This window comes from Salminus brasiliensis, chromosome 7 (assembly GCF_030463535.1).
Source record: "Salminus brasiliensis chromosome 7, fSalBra1.hap2, whole genome shotgun sequence".
NCBI lineage: Eukaryota > Metazoa > Chordata > Actinopteri > Characiformes > Bryconidae > Salminus > Salminus brasiliensis.
The window spans coordinates 5,549,150-5,564,762 of record NC_132884.1 but is presented as its reverse complement, the minus strand read 5'-3'; the positions used below and the strand labels follow the sequence as shown (position 1 = coordinate 5,564,762).

The window sequence follows — 15,613 nt, the reverse complement described above, 5'->3', positions numbered from 1 at the left end:
GTGATGAGCAACAGTGTGGTTTAGTCTGGTTCGGTGTATTCCAGCATGTCGCCGCTGTCCAGCAAAAGCCTTGTATCTCCATGACATTTCACATTAGCCATTTTTCACTTTTTGGCATAATGTAAATGTAAATGCTGTTTTGGAGATACGAGGTTGTTGCATGACTGCAACAATGTGTTTGTTTGAGCAGCTCTGTATGTGTGTGTTTTAGTGTATGCTTTGAAGCGTTGGCACCCGTCCCCTTCAGGTACGCCTGACAATAAATAATAACCAAAGCAGCCCAATCGAGAGTTCAAAAATGCTACAGTTACAGAACGCTGCTGCCTCACCTGGTATGATTGCATAATTACTGTAACCTCTGCAAAAGCATAGTGCTGAATCCCTGAATACTGATGTAGTGTTTCCATACGGGGAGAGGGAGAGGGAGAGAGAGAGAGAGAGAGAGAGAGAGAGAGAGAGAGAGGAGAGAAGAGAGGAGAGAGAGAGAGGAGAGAGAGAGAGAGAGAGAGAGAGAGAGAGAGAGAGAGAGAGAGAGTCAACAAACAGGAGTGAGTGTCGTCACGGTGGCGACTGAACTGCATCAGATTTATGGGTGAAATAATAGAGCATGCACTGGTTTTGGAGTAAGGTCTGACCGATATGACAATCTTGTGGCCGATACTGAAAAAAATCTATAACCAATAATTGAATTTTCTTAATAGTTTAGTGAAACAGTGCTTTCCTGGCATGATTGTACGTTCTCCATTGTCACACATTTTAAACAGTAGAAACTTAGAGAAATACATATGTATACACACACACACACACACACACACACACACGTTATAGAATTGGGGGCGGAGTTATGCATAATTCTAACCCATTATAGGTTTCAGTTCATTGTTTATTCCATAAATTTCCATAAATTCTCTGAATTACAAAAGTGTTTATGTTAACTATAGGTGAGGTCTGGATGCACAGAGGTCTACATGTATCTTAATGGTGTTCAGTTCACCTGTAGGGTCAGTCTGTATTGCTGTGATACAGGTAAACTGGGGAACTCAGGGTGTTAGGGTTAATGTTTTGCCCTCAAATGCAGAAATGACTGTAATATTTACACTGATATTGATAAACCAGCAGATCCTCGATATCGGCCAAATGATATACCGGTCAGCCCCCAACTGAGGCCCAAAGAAAGTATTGCTTTCACCGCCTATACTGCACTGTGTAATTAGGCCCTCCACTCACACTAGTGTGTTCAGTGTGTTCAGAAGTGTTTCCTAAACAACCCAACAATCGTAACGTCGTCCTAATTGAGATGTTGTGAGGTCAGAGATTTACCAGAAGCACACACACACACACACACACACACACACACACACACACACACACACACACAGAAAACGAACAGTAAAGGTGCAGAGAGCTCCAGAAATAATGAAGTGGTGCTCAGGGCAGAGAGAGTACTGCAGTGACACGGCCTACAGTAAAGACCTCAAAGCTCAAAGTCATATCAGAATATTAGGACCACCCTTCCACTTCCCATACAGGAGCACTGTGTAGGTCTATCCTTCCAGACTGTGGTCCATCATCTGTTCCTCTACATGTTCTGTTAGCCTCATTTCACCCTGTTCTTCAATGGTCCCATGGTTCAGGACCCCACAGATCTGACCACCACAGAGAAGGCAGTATTTGGGTGGTGGATCATTCTCAGCACTGTAGTTGTGGTTTTAATATTCTGAAATGACTGTGTGTGTGTGTGTGTGTGTGTGTGTGTGTGTGTGTGTGTGTGTGTGTGTGTATAAAACCTTGTAATCATTCATTGTAAAAAGGCTTTTTTCTGCAAGGTTGCCGTTGTGGAGATGCAATGTTTTTGTGTCACATCAAACTTATGTATTTATACAGAGTACTGTGCAGATGTTTCTGACACCTAATCCCATTATTTAAAGCCACATCTCTCAGAGAGAGTTTCTACAGTAGAAGCTCCAGATCTCATCAGAACAGATAAAGCAGGTGAACAGAAATCCAGTAAAAAGGAGAAACAAGAGCTTCTCATTCTGAAGAAAGAAAGTAGTGAGATCTTGTCAGTGAGCTAGTCTGAAGAACAGAGCTCGGTTCCTCCAGGTTTCTCCTGGCCGCCCCCCAGTCCAGCCAGCACAGCGTGGAGGATGTGTTCAACTCCATCAGCAGCAGCAGCTCACCTGATTTACCAAACCAGGTGTTACTGATATCTACTTAATACTACAGTCCATGAGGAGAACCTTGGAGATGTTCTAATGATGAACACAGTGATGGAAAGACAACAACGTTTTGTATGAATAATAATATTATTAGGGAATATCAGGAGCTTCTTCACTCTAATTGTCCTAGGGGCCTAAAACTACTGCACAGTACTGTGTAAAATGTAATGTAATGTAAAATGGACAGGATGCAGAAGTCAATTAACACAACTAAAAGAAGCAAAAGAAGAGAAGTGACTCCCTCTCTCGGTCTCGTCAAGTGACTGCACCCACATCCCCACTTCATACTGTCCACTCAGACACGCACTTCCTCAATAAAGACGATTAATACCAGTCCATTCAAATCCAGCGGACACAAGTGCAGAACTGAAACCAGTACTGTGTAGTGTGACATGGAAAGGCAGAAACACTAGATTTGTAAGAGTGTGTGTGTGTGTGTGTGTGTGTGTGTGTGTGTGTGTTAGGGCTGGGGTCAGAACGGTCTGCTAAAACAACAACAGTACTGATTCAATTGCATTTTGAATCAACAGGGGAAGTGGAAACATCTTCAGATTTTCTGCATTTTTGTCAATCTGACACTTTCCCACAAATCAGACCTTGTTAACGCTCCAAAATCTGAACATTAAAGCAACTTTATGTAGATTTGTTTTTTTACCCTAAAATAGCAGCTTCAAAATCACTGTGATGCTCCTCTGACTGTAATAGGGACATCAGCTTCTTTACCTTCCAGGGGCGCGTCTGCATTCTTCTCAGCTTGTCCAGAAATGCCTGTGTAAAGCGTGTCCTTTAGTTGTGGCTTAAAGCACAAATTACACTTCCCGACTGTAAGGGGAGCTTAGTAGCAATACCAAAATACCAATTTTTGCGTAATGCTGCTTTAAAGGGAACGAGGTTTATTCCCAGCATTTTTAGAGCATTTGAAATCACTGAGAGGGCAGTTTGCATTTTCAAAATGTTTACAAAATGTTTAAAGCAACATTATGTAGAATTTTCCTGTAAAACAGCAGCTTCAGAATCATGCAGGACATAAATATCTATATAGGGGGAGCCCAAGAGCAAAAAAATAAATATGACAATTCTCACATTATGGTGTTTTAGGGGAACAAGATTTATTCTGTTTGTTTGATTGTTTATTTATTTATTTATTTAAATGTTAATCTTCTTGTTCTGATACCCAGGGTCGACCAGAGGAGGATGCGTTCCCTTTGTGAGTCTTGATTTATTTTACTTGCCGCTGTCACCCTTGGTTTGCTCAAAGGAGGCTCGGAGCAGGACCTCCGTAAAGCTACTTTGCGAAAACATTCGTTATACAGCGCTACACAAATACATCTGACCTGAATATGGATTCAAATTCCAATAAAAAGCCATTTTGGAGCATTTTTATTGGCCCAAACGTGACACGTTTATCAATACAGGCGTTTCCAACAAATACACCCTCGCCGACATGCCTCACTAAAAAGACAGAGGAAAAACAGAAGCTTCCTGTGAAGCCAGAGGTCAGTGAGGTCCAGGGCATGTCGAATGTCATGAACGATGCTTCCAACCCCCCTGTTTGATTCAAACGGGTGAATCAAATGTGAACGGTTTCAAACTCCTACGCTCTGAAAGTGCCCCCTGGCCCAGTGTGTATGGCTGTGTTGTGTATTTGGCTGGTTCCTGTTCAGCTCGAGCAGGGCCAGCTGCTTCTCTGAGAGGCTGGCTCTCAGCTAGCTCTGTGTTACAGAGGGGAGGGGGGTTGAGAAGGAGCATATGGCGGACTGACTGAGGTATACCTGGTTCAGGGAGGTCGATGCTTGATCTGATGCTGCAGCGCTGTGAAAGAAAACGATTCCCCAGCAGATTTGACGACGATGTGTGTGTGTGTGTGTGTGTGTGTGTGTGTGTGTGTGTAGGTGTGTATGCGTGTGTGTGTGTGTGTGTGTGTGTGTTGAGCAGTAGTACACTGGACATTCAGAAGCGGTTTCTTATTGGCATTACAATAATCATGTATAGAAACACGCCAAGAAAAATAATAGCCAATGTAGTCTGAATAGTTTTGCCCTTTCTTAAAATGAAAGTTTTCATTTTTTTCTCACTTGTGATAAAAGTTTTCACTCTTAAAAAAAAGAAGAAAAAATTGAAGAAAACAAGAAAATAAACAAACAAACAAACAAAGATCAAGGAGTCTCCCGCTTGTAGAAAAGAACAGTTTTGGTGCAAACGGCGACTTCCTTAAGCCTCCACTGTGAAGGTCCTTTGCTTGTGTGTGTGTGTGTGTGTGTGTGTGTGTGTTTTGCTTCACGAGTCTGAAGTGGTTCATTTCTCTCCATCTGTGCACAGGAGTCTGTAATGAGTAAATAGTCTCTCTCACACACACGTACACCTACACTTACGCACACACGCCTGGGGCTAGAGGTGCTCCTGATGCAGGCCAGGTCACACGCACCTCGCAACCCATGTCCTCCTGTTGCTGCAGTCTGATTGGTGCGTGTCTGGGCGACGTACTGCATCATAGGCTGGACTCCTTGGGCGGGTAGTCCAGGTTGGTCACCATGGTGACGACGGTGAGGATGTCGTCGGGGGCGATGAGGTTGGTCTGTCGCTGCATAGTGATGATGCGCTCCTCCACGCAGCCGGCCGAGAGCCGCGCCTCTGCCTCGTGATCCCAGCACTCCTCGATGGTCTCGCACAGCATGGCCAGTCCCTGCCACACACACACACACACACACACACACACATTATAAGAATTATATGCAACTGAGTGTAACATGAAATTATACACTATTACAACATCACAGCTCATTTTCTGCTTCTGCTGGAACGCTTTTCAACAGAATTCAAGGTGCTCTACGTTTTAGTCTCAATTAACAACTACATGGAAGCTGACTGTTCAGAGCAATAATAATAAGTAGAAAAGTGCATTTTCTGAAGGAAACACAGAATGGTTGCACAGCTAAGGTCGGTTTCATCCGTTTTTATGGTATCCCAGGCGGTTGCTATGGTGTTGCTATGGTGTAGCTGATGGTTTCTAAGCTAGGTGGCTAGGTGGTTGCAAGGGTGTTGTTATGCTGTAGGTGTGTGGTAAAATGTGGGGTGTCAAAACCTTTGGGGCAAAAGTACATCCAATATGTTGGCTAATAGAGCTGTGTCCACAAACATTTCGCTAAAATGCAGAGTACCATAATTTCTGCCCAAAAGATGGTTGGTTGAAAAGTTCATCCAGTATGTTTGCCTAAATGAGCTATGGCCACCAACCTTTGGGCAAAATGTGCAGTGCCAAGACATTTGCCTAAAAGCACATCCAAAACGACTGGCTAATAGAGCTGTGTCCACAAACTTTTGTCCACAAACTTTTCATTTCTATGGCAAAAAAAATTACGATAATTTTATGGGAAACTGTACGTCAGATGGGTCCATAAAGCATAAAGCATAGTCCATAAGTCTGCACTATTAGTTCTACGATTTTGGAGTTTCTAGCTTAGAAAATGTGATCAGTAGAGAAGTAGAGAAACTTTTGGTCAAAAGTTTGCGGACAAATTTCAATGTGATTTACCCTAATTTTACCTCACCTGAAATTTACCCTTCATGGCTCGGCATGTACCTGTACTGCTATTTTAAGGGACAATTGCTGAATAATGCTGCTCTTACAAGCTGTAGTTCACATGCAGGTATAAGTGTGTGTGTGTGTGTGTGTGTGTGTGTGTGTGTGTGTGTGTATGTCTATACAGACAGACGCTGGCTGTCTGTCTGCGTCTGCCTCAGTGTCTCACCGTGTGTTTCTGCCAGTACTCTCTTAAGGTGGGTCGGAGTTTCTTGTGTACGACGACTTCCTGCATGTCCTCTAATGATGGGTGCTGCCCCACCTCCTCCTCAAACGGCAATGCGTATTCATCAACTGGACCTAAGAACACACACACATACACACACACACACACACACACACAACCACTCAGTCAACCCTGTCTCTGCATGTGTGCTTTGAGGGGTGTGAAGGGCAGGTCAGTAGGATCATGTTCTGTGTGGTAAGCACTAATTTCACACACCCAGCCCCCTACACCCTCGCCCCACTCAGAGTCCCTCACGGATCCTTACACACACTCACACACACACGCCATGTATGTTAAGAGTTGCGGACATAGACATTTGATAATGACTGTGTGTAAATATGCATGTAAGTATGCAGCTGTGTGTGTGTTTGTGAGAGTGTGAGTGAGTGAGAGAGCGTGTAGGAGAGGGAGTTGACATATGTGTATATGTGTGTATGAGTGTGTTACCGTCAGCAGCAGTGCAACGGGACGCCAGTTCCCACAGAACAAGTCCCACAGTGTACATGTCGATCCTCAGGAAGGCGTCTCGCTGAAAATTTATAGCCCCCTCCAACACCTCTGGAGCCATGTAGCGTCGAGTGCCCACCTTAACAACACACACACAGACACACATTTACACTAAAAGCCATAGTGTGTAGAGATGGACCAATCAGTGCTTTTTTGGGCAATTCCATTGCCGTTCATGTCGGAGGCCTGCTGTAATCCCTAACTCATGAATACGATCTGATCAGCTCTCAGGATCAGCCAGGTCGATCGGATCGGATTTAGCCTTCTCTTACCATTTCTCAAAAAAATCCCCCTTGGTGTGTGAAGTTTGCACTAGAGCAAAGGTGGAGGTCATGGAAGCTTATACCCTCCAATTAGTTACTGCATGCCTAGATCATCACACACGTTCCTCAGACAGCTGGGGTACACACTTTTGGTGTGAGGGGGTGTATACATTTATATAAACAGGGCGCCTTCCTGCACACCACACTACACCACACAAAAGCCACTGACGTGCACAGAAGGGCTGACCACTTGCCATCTCTCAGACCAGCGCTGTGGTGCCAGTTGTGCTTGTAAAAGAGGAGCACATGTGGGGGTCAGCTCACCTGTCCATGCGTGTCACCCGCAGACTTTCCTGTCTCGAATTTGAGTGCCAGGCCAAAATCAGCAATGCAGGCAGTCAAGTTGGTCTTCAAGAGTATATTCTTACTCTTTATATCCCTGAGAGAGAGAGATTGCGTTAGACCCTCCTGGTCACAATTTCTGTTACTATGAATAGGAAGGTTTCAAAATTCAGACATTTTGAGCTCAAGAGGTCTCTGGAGAACTGTGAACTATGGTCATGGACCTTAATTTAAGCTTGTTAGGGCTATGTCTTCTTCACAGTCATTGTTCAGACCTCTCCTCATCAAACCCTGTCCCAACAATCAGCAGCCATGGCTTAGCTCCTGTAAGCAGCTGCCTAGCTGTCTGAAAATGAACATAGCTGATGCCCACAAAGCAGGAGACTACCATAAGAAGCATTTTCAGGTTAATAAGAACAGCAGCGGTCAAGTGGTCAAAACCCCTGTCTGACTGCAAAAGAGCTTTAGGAAGATTTAGCAGACTCTGGAGTGGGGGTGCACTGTTCTACTGTGCAGCGATGCCTGCACTTATAAGACCCTTACAGAAGAGTCATCAGAAGAAAAGCTGTCCTGCGACCTGACCATGAAATTCAGACTCAGATGTTTTCAAAGGAACATCTATGCATCTGTAGACTGATGAAGTCTATTATTTGCTTAGCTGTCCGGGGTGCCCAAACTTTTGCATGCCACTCTAAAGTCTATTAAGGATAAGCAGATAAAACCCCCCAGCAAAATCAATTAAATTAAAGTTGAGTTAGAGGGTCATTCTGCCCTAAAACTAAAATTTTACATCCTTTTTTAGTATTCATACCATCAGTATACTCTTACTACAGTACCCAGCATGCATTTACCACACCACCCTCCACCCCCACCTCCCCCCGGTGTAAATGCATGCTGGGATCCCGCGGAGTGACAAAAAATCTTTGTAGAGGCCAGAGTGCCCCTTTAAGACCAGTGTAGAGCGTGTGAAGCCAATCAGAGCGCACCTGTGTGCAATGGCCGGCTTATGACCATCCTTCAGTCCGGGGATGTCCTCATGCAGATACGCCAAGCCCCGCGCAAACGTCTGCGCTATGTGACACAGTTCATTCCAGGACACCACGTTTGCCTTCAGGTAGTCAGTCAAGGAGCCCTGCGGATACACAAAGACACACACACACATGCACAGGTCATCAAACAGTGTGAGATACTGTGGTGGCCACCAGGGGTCAGGTGTGAGCTGGGAGTGAATGGCAGGAGCATCTGCTGCCCACAGCCAAACAATGGTTGAATAGAACGGCCTAAAAATGTCATTAAACGAGAGTGTGTGTGTTGGTGTGTGAGTGTTTGTGGGGCGGTATGCCACACAAAAAAGCAAATACACTATATGTCCAAAAGTTTGTGGACACTCTATCTAATAAATGCATTCAGCTATGCATTTAAGTTGCACCCATTGCTGACACAGATGTGCACATGCGCGCACACACACACACACACACACACAGCTTGTCTAGTCCCTATAGAGAAGTACTGCCAATAGAATAGGACTCTTTGGAGCAGATAAACATGAACCTATTGGCACAATGTCTAATGCCAGTCGTGGGCTAAATGGGTATAAAGTATACTGCACATACGTGTGTGTGTGTGTGTGTGTGTGTGTATACCTTCTCATGGTAAGTCGTAATGAGCCACAGCTCAATGTCCATGCCGTTTCCTCTCTTCTCGGCTCCGATGAAGTTGAGAAGGTTCTCATGTTTCATCCCACTTATACTGTAAATCTCATACTCGTTCTGCCAAGACTGCTTATTCTGCGAGAGAAAACACACACACACACACACACTAAGTCATGTAGTCTTAGCACCTTTTAGGGATGTAAATACATGAATTAGCATCAAACACATTTACACACACACACTCCATTCTCTGTGTTACCTGTATGGGGAAGATCTTCACAGCCACATGTTCGTTCAGTAGCTGTGCCTTCCACACGCAGCCGAAGCGGCCCCTGGCTTTGACTTCCAGCAACTGCAGTGGCTTCTGGCCCAGGAGCGGAGAGGGGGGAGTTGGCCCAGGGTCCTGCAGAAAGGCCAGCAACGACTCAGTGCAGCAAAAAGCAAAACAGCCACAGGAAACTGACTATAAAAGTAATGGAAGCTGGAGTTGAATGAGTAGTAACGCTGGCGAGTGTACATTTTGGGGTGTGAATATTAATGAGTCAAAACTGTTATGCAACATTTCCCGGGGTTCTGGTATCGGCCTGTTGTAGAGCTCTGTTGTGAGTCTGTGGGATTTTCTTCTCTGACTGAAGAGACGGCAGAGCTGTAATACAGACTCTGTGGCCAGGAGCTGCCTGCTTTGACAGGAGAGACTCATTTGACTGACGTGAAAAAAGGCTAACCATAAACGGCTGTTTTTGGAGGATGTCCTGGCAGAGCGTCTCAGACATGCTGCTGGTGATGTGCTAGTGTTCAGCCTGATAGTCAGACGTTTGTGTCCAGAGGTGCATGGTCCCGTTCCACGTTTTCAAATACTCTGATGAGCTGATTTTATTGAACACTAACTGCCGCCCCAGGACGACTATCACCAGGTTTTAGAATTATTTCCATTCTGTTTTATTCCAACACAATTAAGACACAGTCATCTTTTCAGCTTGCTACCTTATACGTCACAGTAAAAGTTTCAGTATATACCCGGGTTTAAAGGTTTGAACAATATAATAGCAAAAGTTGGACAGCTTTGATATAATTTAATATATATAATGGCATAGAATAATACACATTTCAGATGGTTTTGGAATACATCCCAGTATAATGAAAACTTGGGTTGGTTTCAATATATATATATCATGGTATAATTACTATATAACTTTGAACAGTTTTTAAATAAATTAGGTATTATTACAATTAAATTTGTTATTAAAATTATTTATTATTAAAATATAAAAAAATAAAAACATAAAAATAATAAAAACTATTATTATTTTATATATATTCTAGAAATTATATATATATATATATATATATATATATATATATATATATATATATATATATATATATCAGGGTATAACTGAACATTTGGAATATATAACATGATATAATTAAAAACTGGGACAGTTTTAGTATATATAATCAGGGTATTATTCAAATTTTCTTCTGTTTGGGATATATAAAATGGTATATTTAAACTTTTATGGTATTATTTAAAAGGTATGATTATAAGTTCAGACAGTATCATGGTATAATTAAAATTTTCAAATGTATTTATATACAGTCATGCCCGAAAGTATTCATACCCCTGGCAAAGTTTGACTTAAATTTACTTTTATTTAACCAGAAGTTATATTTTTGCCTTGGAAGGACACAGGCATCTCCCAGGAGATAACACGATGATGTACATGAGGCATCATTGTGGGAAAAAGTATTTCTCAGCTTTTATACACATTTGAACAAAAAGTGGCATGTCCAAAATTATTCATACCCTTTGAAAACTGTCACAGTATATGGGAAAATCCAAAGTTCTATACCATTCCAAATAGTCCAAGCTGTTTTAAAGCATCCTAATTACCCTGATTCATTGGGAACAGCTGTTTTAATCAACTCAACAGGAGAAAAACAGCAGCTCTCTGCAGTTGGTTTGTGGACAGTCATGGCTAAGACAAAGGAGCTCACTAAGGACCTGCGGCTGTGCATTGTGGCCGCTCACAAGTCAGGAAAGGGCTATAAAGCCATATCAAAATGTTTTCAAGTTCCAGTGGCTACAGTGCAAAGTATTATTAAAAAATACAAGAAGTTCCACACTGTGGAAAATCTCAGAAGATGTGGTCGGAAGCCAAAAGTGACACCTGTGCTGGCCAGGAGAATAGTGAGAGAGGTGAAGAAAAATCCAAGGATCACCACCAAGGCCATCCTGGTGAATCTGGACTCTGCTGGTGGCGACATCTCAAGGCAGACAGTTCAACGGACACTGCACACTGCTGGGTTCCACGGACGCAGGCCAAGGAGGACACCACTTCTCCAGAAAAGGCACACAAAAGCCCGCTTGACCTTTGCAAATGCTCATCTGGACAAAGAAGAAGACTTCTGGTGTTCTGTTTTATGGTCAGATGAAACAAAAATTGAATTGTTTGGCCACAATGATGTGTGCACCATTTGGCGTAAAAAAGGAGAAGCCTTCAACCCTAAGAACACCATCCCCACTGTCAAACATGGTGGTGGGAACCTAATGTTTTGGGGGTGTTTTTCAGCCAATGGACCAGGGAACTTGATCGCAGTAAATGGCACCATGAAAAAAGAGCAATACATCAAGATTCTCAACAACAACATCAGGCAGTCTGCAGAGAAACTTGGCCTTGGGAACCGGTGGACATTTCAGCACGACAACGACCCAAAACACACAGCCAAAGTGGTGAAGAAATGGTTAGCAGACAAAAACATTAATGTTTTGCAGTGGCCCAGCCAGAGTCCTGACTTGAATCCAATTGATAGCCAATAAAGGCTTTTCTATTAATTATTGAGAAGGGTATGAATAATTTTGGACATGCCACTTTTTGTTCAAATGTGTATAAAAGCTGAGAAATATTTTTTCCCACAATGATGCCTCTTGTACATCATTGTGTTATCTCCTAGGAGATGCCTGTGTCATTTCCAGGCAAAAATATAATTTCTGGTTAAATAAAAGTCAAATTTATTTAAATTTAAGTCAAACTTTGACAGGGGTATGAATACTTTCGGGCATGACTGTATATCATGGTAAAACTCAATTCTGATATATATATATATCATTGTATAATTAAAATTTCTGATTGTTTCAGACATTTGATTTTCTGACAGTTTCAGTATCCCAACTAAAACTTGGGACAGTTTCAGTATATATATATATATATATATAATCACACACATATAGTCTTCAGACTGTAAATCTTTGCAGTGCTAATTTGTTGTGAACACTATTACAGTAGGCTGGAATGTTCTAGTGTACGACCCACTACTACTGTTCCCTCTGCTCATGTTCACAGTGCCAGATGCTGTGAGGTTAAGCAACAGCCTCACAGCGAGCTGTAATCTGTGCTCCGCCTCCCACTACCCTTTACTCCTCACTAATCAGAAGGAGAAGATCGGGAGGGAGAGGCTTGTCTCTCTGAGGGGACAGAGGGAGAAAGAGAACGAGGGGTGTGCGAGGCTGCTTTGACATTGGTCAGGGTCGCGCGGGTGGTAAACATGCGCAGCTACATGCTTACGTTTTGACTTTTCCTCCGCTCTCAATTATTAAAGAGACGCTGAGAGCTGACAGTGGAACTGAAAACGCTTTAAACCTAGGAGCAGTTTCTCCCTGAGCCCTGACACACACACTCACATCCACACAATCACACACACACACACACTCCTAGAAGCACAGAATGCCTGTATAGTACAGTACTAATAGTATATAGTACTTTCCTGTAATACTGAATTCATACTGGATTAGAAAGGCTTGTTCAGCATGAGAGATCCTGTGATGGGAAATTCCTCCTGGAGCAGGAAGATCTTTTCAATACAGAGAAAACCAAAGGCCTGCATAACAACACAGCATTCACACACAGACGTCCATATATTACCATGCAATACACCCACATCCTTACCCTCAACCCCTCCACCCCCCCCAACCAAAACCCCAGCGCCCTGCTCACACATTCCTTCCTACTATTATAGAGATGTGTCCATCTGCTGTAACCAATCAGCTGTTACCAAAACATAGAGAAGAAAGCAGACAGACAGACGGACAGACAGACAGACAGACATCACCATCAGCATCCATCCATCCATCCATGCACTCTAGAAATACACTCATACAAACACAGATCTGACAAGAAGCGTCCTTCCATGCAAACTGAAAAGACTCTGACAGGAATGAGACGATGGGGGGGGGAAAGTGTTTAAAGAAACCTGAATGGGGCAGCAGAGAAAACGAGGCAATATCAGCCACCAATAAATAAATAAATAAATAAATATAAAAATAAATATAAAAATAAATAAATCACTGAAACGAAGAAGAGAAGAAGAGAAAGTGACTTCATGAGTTAATTAAACAGTTCTTACCTCTATCATTATATGAAAGGCGTGCTAGCGAAAGAGAAGAAAGGCAAAAGCATTACTGCCTCCAGCACAGAGAGAGAGAGAGAAAGAGGAGGATGAAGGATGGACAGAAAAAGGGAAAGAGGCAGGGCAGGGGATTTTACCACCCCTACGGTTAGTCCACTGTTTCAAAAGCCAGGAGGAGGTGAGGGATTTCGGGCTTGTTTGGAATTGCGATTTAATATGAAAAACGCAATAAAAACCCCGAAAAGTTGATCGAACGCATTAAGGAGAAACGAAAATGAAAAAAAAGACAGTGAGAGAGAAAAGCGAAAGGACGACACAAAGAAAGAAATTCAAAGAAAGAGAGAAAAAGAGACAAAGAAAGAAAAAAGACAAGTGAAAACAAGGGGAAAAGAATGAAAAAACAAAAGAAATCATGAAAGAAAAAAGACAAATAAAAAGAACAAGAAGGAAAGAGATACAAAAACGACAGACAGAAAGACAAAATATAAAGAAAGAAAAAGGACAGAAAGTAAGAGAACAACCAAAAAAGAAAAACAACCAAAAAAGAAAAACAACCAAAAAAGTCCAAAACAAAGAAAGAAAAGGGAAAGACAGAAAAGGGAAAGCTCAGAGAGGACAGACGGACAGAGCCCTGAAACCTTTTTTAATGTTCACAGAAACACACAAACGTCCATGCCTGAGTCTGAGTCATGTGACAGAGATCTGTGTCATGCAGCCAATCAGACGCAGCGCTGAGTAAATCTACAATATTGATCTAAAATTCTCATACTGGGATTTCTCTCTCTCACTCAGCTCCCGACACACACACACACACACACACACACACACTGCCCAACAGCTTTTTATAGCTTGTCAGACATGCTGTATTATTCATGTGCATGTTCTGGGCCTTCCATCACCCAAAGCGCTCAATGAGTGTGTGTGTGTGTGTGTCAGAGGGGTCAGGAAAAATGCAGTAAGAAAGACAACGTGCAATAAGCTCTCCTCACACAAGCCACACAGCCTCCAGCACAACACACACGGCTGGAAAACATTCTCACTCTCATTCTCACTCACTCACTCACTCACACACACACACACACACTTCAGCTCAGTTTTAATCACTCACATAAAAAAACACCCACCCCCCCCAGCCACGCACACACACAGTCCTTGCTTTAATCTTGACCCTCATTAAGAGCGCAGTCTGTCATGGTTGTGTAGGTGTATGTGTGCAGAGGGCAGTAGGGCTTACCTGGGTGGGCACAAGCACAGCTGGGTAGGCCAACTTATGGTGGCGGTACATCCAGAAGGAAAAGAGCAGGATGGCAGCGATGCCCATGATGGGCACCAGAGAGTACAGCAGCGTGTTAAAGATATCCGGCTTCGGCGGGAAGGGGTTTGATGTGGCTGCAACAGAGAGAGAGAGAGAGAGAGAGAGAGAGAGAGAGAGAGAGAGAGATAAGATGACTGTTTGACCACCCACTTCACACAACCAACAAACTAACCAGCCATTTACCTAACTGAATAACTAACTAACCAGCTGTCTACACTCTATGGACAAAAGTATTGGGACACCAGCTCAGTCACTTCAGGGACTAGACAAGCTGTGTGAGTGTATTGTGAGCACTTGCACATCTGTGCTCAGCCATGGGTGCAACCTAAAGTAGCTGAATGCATTTATTAGAAGGGGTGTCCACAAACATTTGGACATATAGTGCGTGCCAATTTACCAACCATCCAATTAGGCAACTGACCAACCAATCAATCAGTTAATCAATTAACTAACCTAACTAACCAACCAGAGCGTCGCCCATGGGGGGTTTAAATCCCCCCAGGCCTTTGCTCTGTAGAGCAGGAGCTGCATTTTCTGCAGTGTCGCCTAGAGGGGTATAAATCTCCCCAGCGTTTGGGCTATAGAGCACGTAATGCGCTTTCTGGAGCAACAGAGCCCCATCCAATACCTCACTGCAATGAGTTAGAGTGGCGTTCGTGATCCTATCATCCAACATCAGCATCTAACCTCATTAATGCTCTCAAGGCTGACTACAAGCAAATCCTCACCACAATGTTCCAGCATCAAGTGTAAATCCTTCCAAGAAGAGTAAAGGCTGTAATTCACCGGCCGGATAAACAGAAGGTCAGACAGCGAGATTAGCTTCGGCTAGTCTCCACGTCACGCTTCCCAACACGCCACCGAAACCCCTCGCCACGCTCGCCACCTGCTCAGCAGCACACGGAGCACGCCAGCAGCCCTTATCTCACAGCCACACACACGTGTGTGTGGTGTGCTCGGCCAGCTAGCGCTGCACCTGCTAAGTTCGGGAGTGCTCCCTGTTACAAAAATAAGAGGAATTACACAGCCTCTCTAATCTAACTGCTCTCCCGGGGGTTCGACTGCTGACCTGGGATCAGCGCTGCCCTTCCAGCTCCCAAAG

The 15,613-nt window shown here is 43.5% G+C and overlaps 1 protein-coding gene across 2 annotated transcripts in view; it reads right to left on the bottom strand.

Annotated features, from left to right (window-relative positions):
* Positions 1-862: 862 nt before the first annotated feature.
* Positions 863-15,613, bottom strand: part of LOC140559843 (activin receptor type-2A) — a 53,784-nt gene continuing 39,033 nt past the window's right edge. Inside the window, exons 4-12 of one of the 2 annotated variants that reach the window (XM_072683524.1) lie at positions 14,431-14,585; positions 13,194-13,217; positions 9,049-9,192; positions 8,781-8,924; positions 8,124-8,269; positions 7,120-7,234; positions 6,473-6,611; positions 5,969-6,099; positions 863-4,902 (exon numbers count right to left, since the gene is read on the bottom strand). In XM_072683524.1, the coding sequence (XP_072539625.1) occupies positions 4,708-4,902; positions 5,969-6,099; positions 6,473-6,611; positions 7,120-7,234; positions 8,124-8,269; positions 8,781-8,924; positions 9,049-9,192; positions 13,194-13,217; positions 14,431-14,585 (1,193 nt within the window). In that variant the 3' untranslated portion in view covers positions 863-4,707. The remainder of the gene's footprint in view (positions 4,903-5,968; positions 6,100-6,472; positions 6,612-7,119; positions 7,235-8,123; positions 8,270-8,780; positions 8,925-9,048; positions 9,193-13,193; positions 13,218-14,430; positions 14,586-15,613) is intronic. The other variant, XM_072683525.1, reaches the window with a different exon arrangement.